The sequence below is a fragment of the Gracilinanus agilis genome, chromosome 2 (assembly GCF_016433145.1).
Source record: "Gracilinanus agilis isolate LMUSP501 chromosome 2, AgileGrace, whole genome shotgun sequence".
NCBI classification, from domain to species: Eukaryota; Metazoa; Chordata; class Mammalia; order Didelphimorphia; family Didelphidae; genus Gracilinanus; species Gracilinanus agilis.
In genome coordinates, this window is record NC_058131.1 from 557,620,550 (window position 1) to 557,636,021 (window position 15,472).

Below are 15,472 nucleotides of genomic sequence, written 5' to 3' on the forward strand. Positions count from 1 at the left end.
CTTCCAAGTAAAAGAAAAAAATTTTACAAGAAGCCAGAAAGAGACAATTCAAATATCAAGGAGCACCAACCAGGATCACACAGGGTCTGGCAGCCTCCACACTACAAGATCTCAAGGCTTGGAAAATGATATTCAGAAAGACAAGAGAACTGGGTCTACAATCAAGGATCACATACCCATCAAAACCTGACTATATACTTCCAGGGGAAAGTATGGGCATTCAACAAGATAGAAGATTTCCAAGTTTTTGCACAGAAAAGACCAGGACTAAATGGAAAGTTCAATATCCAACCACAAAAAACAAGAGAAACATGAAAATGTAAATAAGAAACAGAGGGGAAAGAAAGAAAAGTCTTATTTTTAAATTTGCCTCTTTAAGGGCTTCAATAAGATCTAATTATTTGTATTCCTATATGGAGAAATGTTATGTGTAATTCTCTGTAGTGAACTCCATTATTATAGTATCCACTATTATAGTAATTAGAAGAATTATTCACAGGGAGAGTTTGAAGTACTAAATGGTCTAAGAATGTGAGGGGGTGGGTGGGAAAGAGGGGGTGTTAATAGTAGAGGACACCAAGAGACACTTGAATGAATAAGAAAAATAGGATATTCTCTTACACACAAAGAGGGCATGGGAAGGGGAGGGGATTAATACTATTTTAAGAAGGAGAGGAAGAGAGCATTAAGAGGTAATATTTAAACTTCACTCTCTGTGGAATTAACCCTGAAAGGGGTTAGCTATATCCATTGATATGTAGAACTCTATTTAACCCTACTGAGAAAGTCAGAAGGGATAAACCAAGGGGAGCAGAGGAGTGGGGAGGTCAAAAAAGGGAGGGGAGGAGAAGGGAGAGGGAATTCATTAGGCCTTAAATATAAAAAGAGGGGAATAACAAGGGAGGGGTAGAAAGGGTAGTAAATCAAGGAAGGAGACAAGGGTTACTGTTTTAAAAGAAATCACTGGTTTAAAAGGAAATAGCCTAAGAAGAAGGGGTAGAACTAAGAAAGGATATCAAAATGTTGGAGAATACACAACTGATAATTATAACTCTGAATGTGAATGGGATGATTGATATACTAAATTAAAAAAGCTTTTGTACAAACAAAAACAATGCAACCAAAATCAGAAGGGAAACAACAAATTGGGAAAAAAATCTTTATAACAAAAAACTCTGACAGAGGTCTAATTACTCAAATATACAAGGAGTTAAATCAGTTGTGTAAAAAAATCAAGCCATTCCCCAATCGATAAATGGGCAAAGGACATGAATAGGCAATTTTCAGATAAAGAAATCAAAACTATCAATAAGCACATGAGAAAGTGCTATAAATCTCTAATAATTAGAGAAATGCAAATGAAAACAATGCTGAGGTATCACTTCTCACCTAGCAGATTGGCTAAAATGATAGAAGGGGAGAGTAATGGACGTTAGAGGGGATGTGGCAAAATTGGGACATCAATGCATTCCTGGTGGAGTTGTGAACTGATCCAACCATTCTAGATGGCAACTTGGAACTGTGCTCAAAGGGCTATAAAAGATTGCCTGCCCTTTGATCCAGCCATACCATTGTTGGGTCTATACCCCAAAGAGATCATTAACAGACTTATACAAAAATATTGATAGCTGTGATTTTTGTGGTGGCAAAAAACTGGAAAATGAGGTTATGTCCTTCTATTGGGGAATGGCTGAACAAACTGTGGTATATGCTGGTGATGGAATATTATTGTGCTAAAAGGAATAATAAACTGGAGGAATTCAATGTGAGCTGGAAAGACCTCCAGGAATTGATGCAGAGTGAAAGGAGAAGAGCCAAAAGAACATTGTACACAGAGACCAATACAGTGTGGTAAAATAGAATGTAATGGGCTTCTGTACTAGCAGCAATGCAATGATCCATAACAATTCTGAGGGGACTTATGGAAAAGAACCCTACCCACATTCAGAGGAAGAACTACAGGAGAGGAAACACAGAAGAAAAGCAACTGCTTGAACACATGAGATGAGGCGGACATGATTGGGGATGTAGACTCGAAACTACCACACCAAAAGTAAGAACATGAATCATGTAACCATGATAACTTTTCTAAAAATAAAAATTATTTTAAAAAATGATACATAGCTAATAGTAATATGGCCAATTCAAAGGGTATAAATAGTTTGATAGCTCTTTGGACATCATTCCAAATTATTTTCTAGAACAGTTGGACAACCTACAATTTTTGCCCATCCCTTCCAGCATTTGTCATTTGTATTTTCTGTGATGTTAGCTATTCTGATAGGTAAAAGGTTGTATCTCAGAGTATTTTTTTTAATTTGTACTTCTCTACTCAGTAGTGATTTAGAACTTTTTTATGTGACTATTGATAGCTCTGATACCTGCTTTGAAGATTTGCCTATTTATATCTTTTGAATATTCATCTATTGAGGAATTACTCTTATTTTTATGAATATGACTCAGTTTTATATTCAGTATACATTTTAAAAATAAGGCATTAATAAAAGTAACTGTAACACCCTGTAAAAACTACATCTGCTAAAGAAACTGCAACCTAAAGTAGGGGCAGCTGGGCTAGCTCAGTGGATTGAGAGCCAGGCCTAGAGACGAAAGGTCCTAGGTTCAAATCCGGGCTCAGACACTTCCCAGCTGGGTGACCCTGAGCGACCCATTGCCTACTGGTTGTGACCCTATGCTGCTAGAATGTAGTCCCAGGATTAAAAAAAAAAAAGTAACTTGCTGTAAAATTTACTCATATTACTATAATGTCTATGTTACCTTTTAGCAAAATGTAATTTCTATGATTATCTCTCTTAATTGGGTCTATTTTTACTTTTCCTTGGTCTGAGATGATTTCTACTCCTTACTTTCTTTAGTTTAGCTGAATCATATCATATTCTGCTTCAGGCATATATTTTAATTGTCTTTAAATTTCTGTTTCAAGTGTCTCTCTTCTATACTATATATTCTTGGATTCTGGTTTGTAATCCTTGGTTGGCTAAATGCATCCCATTTACAATTAGAGCTATGATTACTAACTATATTTTTTAAATCCCATTTTGTACTGTTTCTTCTTCAATTCTTATCTTGTTGCTCACCGAAAGCATATTTTGCTTATAAGCACTGCCTCCTTAATTTCTGCTTCCTTTTAAATTCCCTTCTTTCTCAAAACCCACCTCATATTTCTTTCTTGGGTAAGAGAGATTTCTAATACATCAGAGTATTAATATACCCTTCCTTCCTTAAACCAAATTTTGATGAAAGTGAGGTTCAAGCATCAGCTATCGTTCCACATGACATTTTTCCCATCCACTAGAAGTCTTCCTTTCATGTCACCTTTATGTGAGAAAATTTTCCCCATTCTACATCATTTTTTTGGAGATAATTTCAACATAACTGACTAATATCCATATCTTCAATCTATGTAAACTTCATTTAACTACCATAAATATGTTGGAGTTCTTATGTATTATATGTTTTTTATTCCCATAGAGCAATGGTTGGCAACCTTTTTGGCCGTGAGAGACATAAATGCCTGTGGAAGGAGGATGGAGGCGGAAGGCGCTGGAATATGGGGCAGGGGCTGAAGGGCCCCCCTGTGGCACATCCTGGGGCTCTGCCCAGACTGGCCAGTCGGGAGGTGGAGCCAGATATGGCTCAAGAGCCAATGTTGCTGACCCCTGCCATAGAGGAATATAAACAATTTAACTTCATTGAGATCCTTATTATTGCTTTTTCACATTACCTTATTGTGCTCATCTTGAGTCTCTTATGTCTGTATATCATATTTTCTATTCACCTCTGATCTTTTCATCAGGAATGCTTGAAATTTCTCTATTTCATTAAATTTCAATTTTTTCCCATGAAGAATTATACCTAGTTTTGCTGATTAGGTGATTCTTGGTTGTAAGCCTAAGTCCTTAGTCTTCTGGAGTATCATTTCCCAAGCCTTTTGCTCCTTTAACATGAAAATTATAAAAATATTGTATGATCATTACTGACTTCACAATGTTTGAATTTTTTCCCTGTCTATTTGAAACATTTTTCTCCTTAACCTGGGAGATTTGAATTTCGGCTATATTATTCCAGGGATTTTTCATTTGGGGATCTCTTTCAAGAGGCACTCAGTGAGTTTTTTTTTTTTATTTTCTATTTTACCCTTTGGATCCAACATCCTTGATATTTTCTAGTAATAATATCTACACTTTTTGTTTTATTATTGCTTTTAGGTAGTCCAATAATTCTTAAATTATCTCTCCTTAGTTTATTTTTCCAATGAGATATTTCACATTTTCTTTTATTTTTTTTCTTTCTTTTGATTTTGTTTTATTGTGTCTTGATTTCTCAAGGAGACATTAGTTTACACTTGCCAATTCTAAATTTTAGAGTTTTATTTTCTTCAGTGAGGTTTTATACATCTTCTTCCATTTGACCACCTCTGGTTTTAGAGTTTTTTTCACCTTTTACTATATTGTTAATTCTCTTTTCATAATTTTCTTGCATCACTCTCATTTCTTTTCCCAATTTTTCTCTCCTATTATATCTCCTTCCAGGAATTCTTGCTGGCCTTGAGTCCAATTAACATCTTTCTTTGATATTTTGCCTTTATGTTTTGATATTATTGGCTTCTGAGTTTGGTCTTATCTGCCACCATACTAGCTTTTTTATAATTAAATTCTTATTTATTTGCTCATTTGTTTTCATGCTATTACTTTATTTTGAATTTTAACTACTGTTTTCAGAGCTTTTTCTCAGAGTTTGAAAGGTTTTAGTGTTTCTGGGTTGATAGGATCTGGAAAGAAATATGGTTACTACTCTCCTAGCCTTCACTTTGTTCCTTACCCAGAAGGGACCCAAATTCCTTGGGATTATAATCAGAACTATTACTTAGGGTCCCTGTTTATTTTGGACTAGAAGCAGTACTATTTCTTATAGTCCCTTTTTCTTTGTGACTGAAAGCAGTATTGCTCTTCAGGAGACATGATATCCTATGATCACAAGTTTTATTATTCCACAGGACTCCCACTATGTTTTGATCAAAAGTGCTCCTCTCCATCTTTAACTGTGACCCAGTGGTGGTTATAGTTGATATATTTTTTGAAAGAGTTATAGTCCTATATCCAGTGTTTACATAATAGTCCTTTGTAATTTCTTTCTGACCACTTGTCAGGACATCTTACTCTCTCTGGTTTGAGACCTCCCAAAACTGCTGCTGTTTCTATTGCTATCACCTAGTCCTATTACCATCAGTGCTACATCTCCATGGGATCCAGAACAACCCCACCTCCATGTCATGGATCTCTATTTTCCACTTTCTAAATTGTCTTAGGTTACAAAAAAAATCTCACCTTGACTTTTTTGTTGGCTCTGGCACTCAAGAATTTGATTTGAGGTGTTTTAGAAATATTTTTAATTATTTAAAATTATATATTTTCCCATTTTTAAAAATTATTTAGAGGGTAATGTTAGGAGACCACCACTGAGTACTTTATTTATTCCTTCAAGGGGCTTTTTCTCCTTTAGAAGTCTGCCTCAGATTTTTATTAATGTATCTCTCAGTTTCAGTTTTGCTACATCACTGGAGTTTTTATAATAGGAGGTATCCAAGTTCAAATTTTCTATTTTCCTATCTGATTAGTCACCTGTTATAAAAAAAAAATCAATGAGATATTTCTGGTTGAGACCCTTCCCCAACAGATTATATGTGACCATTTTATATTCTATGATGAATGAGATCTCCTGAAGCATGGACCACAGAGTTCTGACCATAGCATGTAGTTGTTTTTTTTTGCAAAATGCTTCCTGGGAATGTATAATTAGTACAATATGTGTTCCTTGAGAACATGAGCATTTTAATCTTTTTCTTTGTCTCCTCAAAAATCACACACTGACAGATAGTATTGCTTAATACACATACCTAATTGAATTGTCCTATTCCAACTAGTTCAGCTTTGATGATATTACTACTGGTTCCATTATTACTATTCCCATTTTACAGCTGAGGAAACTGAAGACAAATAGAGCTGAAATAACTTGCCTCGGGACACACAGACAGTATGACATTTATCTAAGGATGAATTTTAACTAAGATCTTTCCTGACTCTGGGCTCACCACCTGCTATAGAAAGGAAGACTATCAGACATTAAAATACATGAGGATATGTTTTTAAAAGACATATAAATATTGTGGAACATCAAATGTGATAGACATTGCTACTAACAGCAATACAATGACCCAGACCAATTCTGAGGGACTTGTGAAAAAGAATGCTATCCACCTCCACAGAAAGAACTATTGGAGTAGGATTACAGACGAAAACATATAATTTATCACTTGTTTATTTGGATATAGGTTTAGAAGTTTGGGTTTCATTCACTTACAAAGCAGAATAATATGGAAATATGTTTTGCATGATAATACACATACAATCCAGATTGAATTGCTTACCAGGTTAGGTAGAGGAATGAGGATAAGGGAGGGAGACAATTTGGATCATGTAACTTTGGAAAATTCATATGGAAATTTTTTATTAAAAAAATGAAAAACTCATATAACCTGAAGGCCAGCAATGAGTATGCAGCTTTCAAAGATTTAGACAATTGTAATGACCCTGAAAGAAAAAAAAAGGTTGAAAAGAGAAAATAATGAAGGGAGAGTCTGGAAATGACAATGGCAAGGAGGAGAATACTAATCCTTCTTGGACCAATATATCAAGTGCATGAGATAAAGAATATCCTGCAATGGAGAAGTGGGCAATAAAGAGGTTTCTTCCAGAAAGCCAGGCTTTTTTAAAGCAAAGAGTAAACAAATTATTCATTTTTCAAGAGGATGAGATGAACATGAGAAAAGTTTTAACAGATGAATCGAGGGTTCCAGAGGATACCAATGAAGGAGAGAGCAGAGAAGGATCAGAATTAGAACTAACTCATCAAGCATGAACTGTGGTAACAAAGTAAATTATTTATAGAATCAGTGGTGGTAGTATTTGGGAATGAGAGATACATCAGAAATACCAGTGGAAATTTAGAGCTGGCAAATTTAAGAGGATTAAAAATTAGAAATATGCAAATATATTTCTACAGATACTATTCCTACCTCAGGGCATGCATAACTGATGCTCAGGGACATAGGCACCTTTGAAAAAGGACTTTCCAGTCTTATGTTACCCATTCCTTGGTTCAAGTCCACAAGACCTCCAACAAGAATTTTCACAATTGGAATGTTATCTTTTATTTGAGTGATGTCATGAGAAAAATGCTAATTAATAAGGATCATAATCACCACCATTATAAATAACGCCCATGTTGTAATTTAAGGTATGCAAAAAGCTTTGTTAATTCCTTTGATCCTCACAATAACCGTATGAAATAGATGCTATTATTATCCCTATTATCAGATGAGGAAATTGAATCTGAGAGGTTAATTGACTTGCCCACTGCCACAAAGTTAGGAAGTAGTCTTCCTGACTCCAAGTTTAAGAGGATATTGAGTAATATCAAGAAAAGGGATACAGGAATGAGGCTAAGGGGCATATAGTGAGCATTATTGCCCCCACCCCCAAAGTTCTTCTTTGACTAGAGAATGGGGAATATTTGCCAATTAATAAGAAATGGCACACAAAGGTCATTCAGTTTGTCCTTGGACTAAGGTCAAATTGCTTGCAGCAAGTTGAGGGGTAAGAATCATTTTAAGTAATTAGATTAATTCAGTGAAATGAAGATATGTTGTCCTCCAGAATTATGGAAGCTAGAATAAAATTATTTCTATTCCCTAAACTTAAAGGACTTTTCGTATGGTAAAAACTGGTCCAACATAGATTCACATTATCCATGAAGATGTTTCTGATTCTCTCCACTCCTGGCATTCTCTTCAGTGGAAAAGAAATGAAAGACAATAATATTCCATAATTCCCTTCCATTAGTTTTATTTTACAAATAAAGTTCTCTTTACTATTTAGCCCAGATGAGGTAACTTTTGTTACTAAATAAAATAACTTTACAAATATAACTTTACATCTCGAACCACTATATAAAGCTAGAATTTGTTGTTTGTTAACTTTGTTGTTAACTCCTACTGTCTTTGGTCTTTTTCTCTCTGGAGCCAAAGGATATTGACAACATCATCTTCGCCATTCATACAGTTTGACTAGTATGGTGAAATAATAATGTTTTTCTGTAATTTAATCAAGACACATTTAATTTTGTCTCAAAAGAAAATGATTCAGTTGTGACTTTTTTGCCTTGAAAGATCAAGAAAGTAAACCAACAAAGTACTAATAGCAGATCTTTCCTCAAATTATATATTTGATTATTTAACTCTGCCAACAATTCATAATCATGTCCAAATAGGTAAGAAAACAAATACAAGACAATCTATGATCTAACCTTGAAACTGTAGAAACTAAATTGGGAAATGTTGATGAAAAACACTCTAAAATGAAATTTTTGACACACATATTTCTTTTTGCTTCCTATACCACCATTTTTTTCACCCTTAAAAATTTCTTATTTTCTCATTCATGGGAAAGAAGTGTATGGGAAGAGGGAGTAATTTTTCCAATGTTCCCCCATTATCCAAAAGTCATTTAATTCAACAAATTATTCTTAATTACAAACAAATTACCAAGAGTTTTCAAGATTCCAATTGTGATGAAAGTTAAATGCAAGATCTCAACTGACAAATCAGCAAACTTTTATTGTGTCCACTATAGCCAGGGGCACAAAAACAAAAAAGAAATATTCCATGGAACTTATATTCTATATTGGAATTCAGAATTAACACAGTCACCAAACAAATTGCTATTCCAGGGAATCCACTAATACCATGTAAAAGATAAAATCTAGTCATGAAAAGCTCCAACAGGATAGATACATACCTCAGGAGACAAGAAAACAAGTCATAATGGAGCATTGCTCCTTGAGATTTAGGTATTAAATTTCTAGAATAAAATATTTATTCAGTCATTTGTTATTATAGATTATAATAAAATAATGAATAATATATTAATAACAAAAATATATAATAATTTATCAACAACTTATCATTGTAAATAGAGATATAGATTATTTCTATTTGCTAGTAAAGTACCAGGAATTATCTGCAAATTGCTTGCAGTCATTGATGCCAAGTCCACTGAGATGTATATAGGTCTGCTAATCACAAAGAAGACATTTAAGGATTCGACTCTTATAATTACTTTTAAATCTCCTCAGAGCAACTTTCATCTCTTTGTTTCTAAATGTATAGATGGCTGGATTCAGGAGAGGTGTTATAACTGAATAAAACACAGCCAGAAATTTGTCAACTGATGTTATATTAAGTGGCCACACATAGATGAAGATGCAGGGTCCAAAGAATAACACCACCACCATGATATGAGCAGTGCAAGTGGAGAGTGCTTTGTATGCCCCATCCTTGGAGTGATGGCTGACTGTGATTAGAATGTAAGTGTAGGAAATTAGCAAGAGAATGAAGCATGTCATAGCTACAACACCACTATCAGCATTCATCAATATTCCCAGAACATGGGAATCAATGCAGGCCAACTCAATTACCAGTGGAATGTCACAGAAAAAGCTGTTTACTATTCTTGGACCACAGAAAGGCAGCTTTACAATCACAACCAGTTGACTAATTGAGTGCACAAATCCAATAATCCATGACATCATGACAAGACAAATGCATCGCCTTTGGTTCATGATGACTGTGTAGTGGAGTGGCTTACATATGGCTACATAACGGTCATAAGCCATGACAACAAGCAGCACCATCTCACCCCCTCCAACAAAATGCACAAAGAGGATCTGACACATGCATCCTGCAAAGGATATGGTTTTGTTTTCCTTGAGTAAGTCTGTGATCATCTTTGGTGTGGTGACTGAGGAAAGCCACAAATCAACAAAAGAGAGGTTGGCCAACAGGAAGTACATGGGGGAATGGAGATGAAGATCAATAATTACTAAAATCACAATAAAAATATTACCTAAAACTATGACCAGGTAGAGCACCAAGATCAAAATAAAAAGGGAAATCTGGAGCTCCTGTGAATTACAAAGACCCACGAGCACAAATTCAGATACTGTAGAATGATTCATTTCAGTCATTCAACCAAGTCGTTACTATAAAGTGTCCTAGGGAAAATGAGAAAATAGTTATTAGAATGGAAAAAAGCTTAATCATCTATATTTAATGCTCAAAAGAATGGTCTCCCACAGAAATGTGAAATTGTCTTAGCTCATTTAACCAACCTTATAATTATTTGTACTGAAATACTAGGATCTAGTGACTATATGTTTTAGTGGTATGTAAACATATAAACCATATAATATAAAGTTGAAGGAACTTTTTAAAAGTTAAAATTTAATATGTGATGACATGTGCCTATGGGCATGAATCCCCTGAGAAAAAGAAAGTATGTGCCTCTATTGTATATGCAAATGGGAAGATTCAAAATTATGGAATTTTAAGAGTAGAAGAAACGAGATTTTATAATGGACGTTAATCCAAATTCTCCAAATCCTCCTTTTATGAGTAGAAATCATGGTTCAGGGATATGGTTGAACTTGCTAAAAATCACCTAAAAAGTGATGGGAATAGGAATCAAATGAACTTCTGTAATCCCATCCAATGCTCTTTCTTCCCAAGTTCATTGTTTTATTCTCACTCATAATTTGCAGTATGTCTGACAATAGTCTAAAATCTCCCATGCACCAACCACGAAAGAGAATATTCTTAGCAACTTAATAAAGAAATTGATATTAGAAAAGCAATGTTTCATTTAATTAAGGAAACACTGCTTTCAAGTTATTTGGATGGATACTCTTAATATTTATGATTTGGAATATTTAACCATCACTATTTACTTACTAACAAGTCCATGGGTTATTTTGCTGCTTATTAGAGTAGCCTGGCACCCAGTAGGTACTTACAAAATGTTGATTGTTTGAATGTTATTAAAACTTCTTGACAGTATTTTCTTACTCTATTTCTAGTAAATGTGCTAAAAATACTGAAATTCCTACTATTGTGGCTATTAAATGTTGAAACATTTTATAATCTCTACTACTGTTTCTCCTTAAATATTCCCTCATTTGGATTTTCTCTTATTCTATGTTAATTGCTTCATTAATGTGCATGCATATAGGTGAATATCATTTTTCATACTGATTTCAAAGTAGGAGAAGTGGAGAAATTAGAAAGAATATAAGAAATTACTTGAGGTGATTTTCCCTCAATTTATATAGTGCTTCTCAGATACAAAGAATTAATCAAACTAAAAAGGATTAAGGATCAGAAGAGAGTAAGATAGATTGGAATGAGCTTTGGATAGGAATAAAGCTGTATATAGTTTTAATCCTGACTGTCACACTAAATAGATTTATTATACTTAGTATCTCTTGACTTCATTCCTTCATTAATAATTTGGAGATAGGAATAAAAAGGGAATGGAGATTGTCTCCAAGGTCTTCTAGCTCTAAAAATTCATAATTCTATTAACTTAGGCTGTTTTTTCACATTTTTCTGGGCCCTGTGGGAATTTAAAAAATATATTTGCTCCCAAAGAAATGTAAAATTTCCCCTTCCTTTCTTTCATTACTTATTTTTAAATGGAATTGGTTAAAACTCTAGTAAGAAAAATTGCAAAACAAATCTACCTCCTTAATACTGGAGAGATTAAGCCTGGCTGAAGATAGATGTCTTTGTCTACCTGGTCTGATTAATGTTTACAATTCTGTGAACACAAGCAAATCTCTCCCTCAGCAAAGTAGAAATATTAAAAAAAAGGAAATGAACCAAATCTCTTTTCTCTTCTAAGATTATGTTTCCATGCCATTTCTTATCTTCAGTATTTTAAAGTTTTGTCTTCTCTCCCTAAAAAGGCTTTTGACTTTTCCCAATAAGCTCTGTAACTGCCATAGAGTGATATATTTAAATTAAATTAATATAAAGTAAAGAAAGAAGAAAATTAGAGAGAGAGTAAAATAAAAGAAATGATTTACCATATGCAGTCTTTGTGTGACTGGTGATTTCTCATTGGGAGAATGCTGGGCATCTAACGTTGCTAAAGAGAGATCATGATTTTTGAATGACCATCATCCTTTCTGTAAAATATATTATATTCACTCTAGGGAAGTAGTGTAGTCCCTGTGGTGAATCAGGGAACTTCCCATAGTGTGTTCTTTTCAAAGTGGGCCATAAGGTTTATGGAAAAGATCCATGTTCTATAATCCTATGAGATGTCTATATACTTAGGGCTCCTTAATTTCATAGTATAATCTGGCAAATCATTTTTCAAAATGATTTGGATAAAAACAACTTTAACTACAAGGCTTTTACACAATCATTTAAAAAGTTCCTTCCTCAAATGCTTTCTTCTGTACTTTGTCCCTAGAATGCTCTTTCTCCACATCTTTCATTTGCTGAATCCTTTTATTCCTTCAAGCAACTTCTCAGGTGCCATTCCTTTCAAGATTGTCCTGATTATTACCCTCTAGCATCAAAAATCGAAAGAAGAATCTCTTCTAAAATTTCTTATGCCACCATTAAGAATGTCTTATGTTTATCACTTTCTACTTTCAGAATTCATGCCTCATTCTTTCATCCAATTTATATTACAAGATATTTGCTATTTTTTTGTGTCCTTAGTGCGCAGCTTCATAACCTATTTATATCTGGTACTTAATAATTTTTATTAAATTAAATTATTTGTATGCTGTGTCTTTAGCAACAAGTTGATTTTATTTGTGATTTTTTATTGCAATTTCATATTGTGACCAATATGGCAGCGAAAGCTTTAGTAAGTCATATGCAACAGATTATATGCTAGGCAAACTGACAGTCTCTAATAGGTGTATCAGCCTCCATATAACTTAGAAGTTAATGACAGCTTGGGTGTAGAAAGTCTCCACAGTTATCTGAGAATAAAATAGAAAATAATTTATTTCAGCAGTTTATAACATAATTAATATAAATTTGTTAAAGGATTTATGTTAGGAATTTCAACATTCCTAAAGAATACATTTTCTCCAAATTTTTTAAAGTAAAATGTATTTCTATATGTGTTTGAGTCATCCTCTGGATTTTTACACTAAGTATATTCCAGATAGTCATATTGGAATATAATATCAATTTTTAAAATACACTGATTTGAGCTTTCACTAATGGGAATATAATTCCATAGAGTTTTAAAATTGCTAGAAGCTGTAAAATCTATGAAGCTTTTTCCTTGTTGCAACCCTGTTGGACTTAGAGAACAATTTAGGAACCAGCCCCCAAATAAGGCAGACTTGTGGAGCATTATTTAATGTGATGGGGCATAAGGATGGTAATGTTAATATCCAGACCCTTCAAATATTAGTATCCCCTAAACCACCAAACCCACTTCTAACCCATTCCTCTATGACCATCACTGAAGGAAAAAATCCTTTTGGAAAAAGAGCCAGCCATCATCCTCATTTTCACTAACAGAAACTGCTTACCAACTACCATGAATAAGCAGATAATGATTGAAGCTCTGGAGATGTCAACACCATCAGAGTATTGTACTTTTTCAAGTCCAAGTCTCGACTATGATTTAGGGAAACTACTCTGACGAAGAGGTCAGTCATCCTTATAAACTGCTAACCAATTTTCCTTTACATAGGAAGCAAACCAGCCTAGATGAGAGAAAATGACCTAGAGGAAGAGAAAATAAATCAAACTATCAACACTTTGAACCTTATCTCCGCTTGGTTCTTGATGGTGACAATCAAGACTCAGGACTCTGGACCCAAGAGTCTGGAATACCCATTTTACCAGTCTAATGCTTGCATCCATCATTTTATGAAGGGAAACCCTATTGAGATGCAGTTTAATATTTATTCTATGGATGGCACAGTCACATCTGTTAAAGAGCAAGAAAGGAAGTTCTTGATACTAAAAGTATCAAGTCCTTGGCAGTGTGCAATGATTCACGATCATGACTGATATGATTTGTATAAGTGAAAATGACACCAATTTATTTTTTTTTATATTTAGTCTTTATCTAAAAATGTGGAGCCGGGAGGCAGGGTTAAGATGATGGCAGAGTAAAAAGTAACTGCTGGACCTCTCCTAACCCACGCATATAGGACTCCTCATGAAGACATAAAAACAAATCCAGAGGAAAGAAGGGACCCCACAACAGGGCGCAGCATTGAAGGTACATGGAATCGAGGCATTTCCATGCTATAAAGGGGTGAAACAGTGAAACAGCTCTCACGAAAACACAAGCAGAGCAACCCCCTCCCCCACACCCCAAACCACCTACAACTCGAAAGCCAGCTCACGAGTCAGAGCAAGTTTGGGGCACCCATTAAGTCATTGGCATCTCACCAGGGCTTGTTCCTGAGAGCAGCAAGACTTAAGACTCCCCAAGAGGCTAAAGAACTCATGGGCTCTGAACACAGACCCTGAGCCCAGGCGCAGGCGAAGGGGCTGATTCTGAGTGCAGGAGAGGACCTTGAGTGGGGACGCAGTGCAGAGAGGTGCTTGATTGTGGAAGCAGCTCCCTGAGACTGTTAAAGGAGCTTCAGGCAGAAGAACTAGCAAGGAGACCACCAGGAGGCTTGTCCCAGAACAACTAGACCTGAGATCTCAGGAGTCTAAAGAGCGTAGACAGATCTTGGGCGCGACCATAAAAATGAGAGTGAACTCAGCTTACAATAGCAAGCCAGAATCATCAGGAAAACCAGAAGAGAAAGATGAAGAAGAAAAACCTTTAACAGGAGGAGGGGGGGGGTCTTGGGGGGTGAAGGGGAAAGTAAGAGCATAATCATGTAACCATATTAACTTTTCTAAAATATAAATATCAATAAATGTTTAAAAAAATAAAAATAAATAAAAATGTGAAGCCACTGGACACAGAAGTCTAAGAAGTAGTGTATATGTATTCTGATTATGTACCTGAATAACATTCTGGGGACCACTATATATTAATAGACAATATAATGATATTCTGAATTGATTTGAACTGAAGTCAGGATTATGGGGAAGAATATACAGATATTATTGAGGAATAGATTAATCTTCTCTAGACATACTGAAAACATCTTCTGGACAATCCAATTAAAAGACAAGATAATAGGAGTGATATACGTTGTGTCCCATTACCATGGAGTTGTATTTTCTTTAGTTATATCTCTATATTTCAAAAGCTTTTCATACTAATTCATTTAAAATTATGAGTATTCAATATTATGACATTATTAGACATTCTTAAATATTTTTGTACAGAGTACAGAGTAGTATGCTAGAATCAGCTTGAAGGAAATGATTTTTAAATCCTCACTGTGAATATTTACACTATGAAAATGTAACAGATCAGAGATTGTTTTATTGTTCTGGTGATTGTCTAAATGCACGAAAATAATGGAGAACATGCTAACAATGCAGACTGAACTGAAAATTTGGTCACATATATGTTGCTGTTCTTTTCATGTTTGATCTGGTTGT

The 15,472-nt window shown here is 34.6% G+C and overlaps 1 protein-coding gene across 1 annotated transcript; it reads right to left on the reverse strand.

Moving 5' to 3' along the window:
* Positions 1 to 9,153: 9,153 nt before the first annotated feature.
* On the reverse strand, positions 9,154 to 10,104 carry LOC123234159 (olfactory receptor 4K14-like). The gene has a single exon (XM_044660099.1). It carries the CDS (start codon positions 10,102 to 10,104, stop codon positions 9,154 to 9,156), a length of 951 nt encoding a protein of 316 aa, XP_044516034.1.
* Positions 10,105 to 15,472: the final 5,368 nt, after the last annotated feature.

Excerpts from the sequence above, each read along its gene's own strand:
- LOC123234159 (XM_044660099.1), bottom strand. The coding sequence starts at position 10,104 with ATGACTGAAATGAATCATTCTACAGTATCTGAATTTGTGCTCGTGGGT.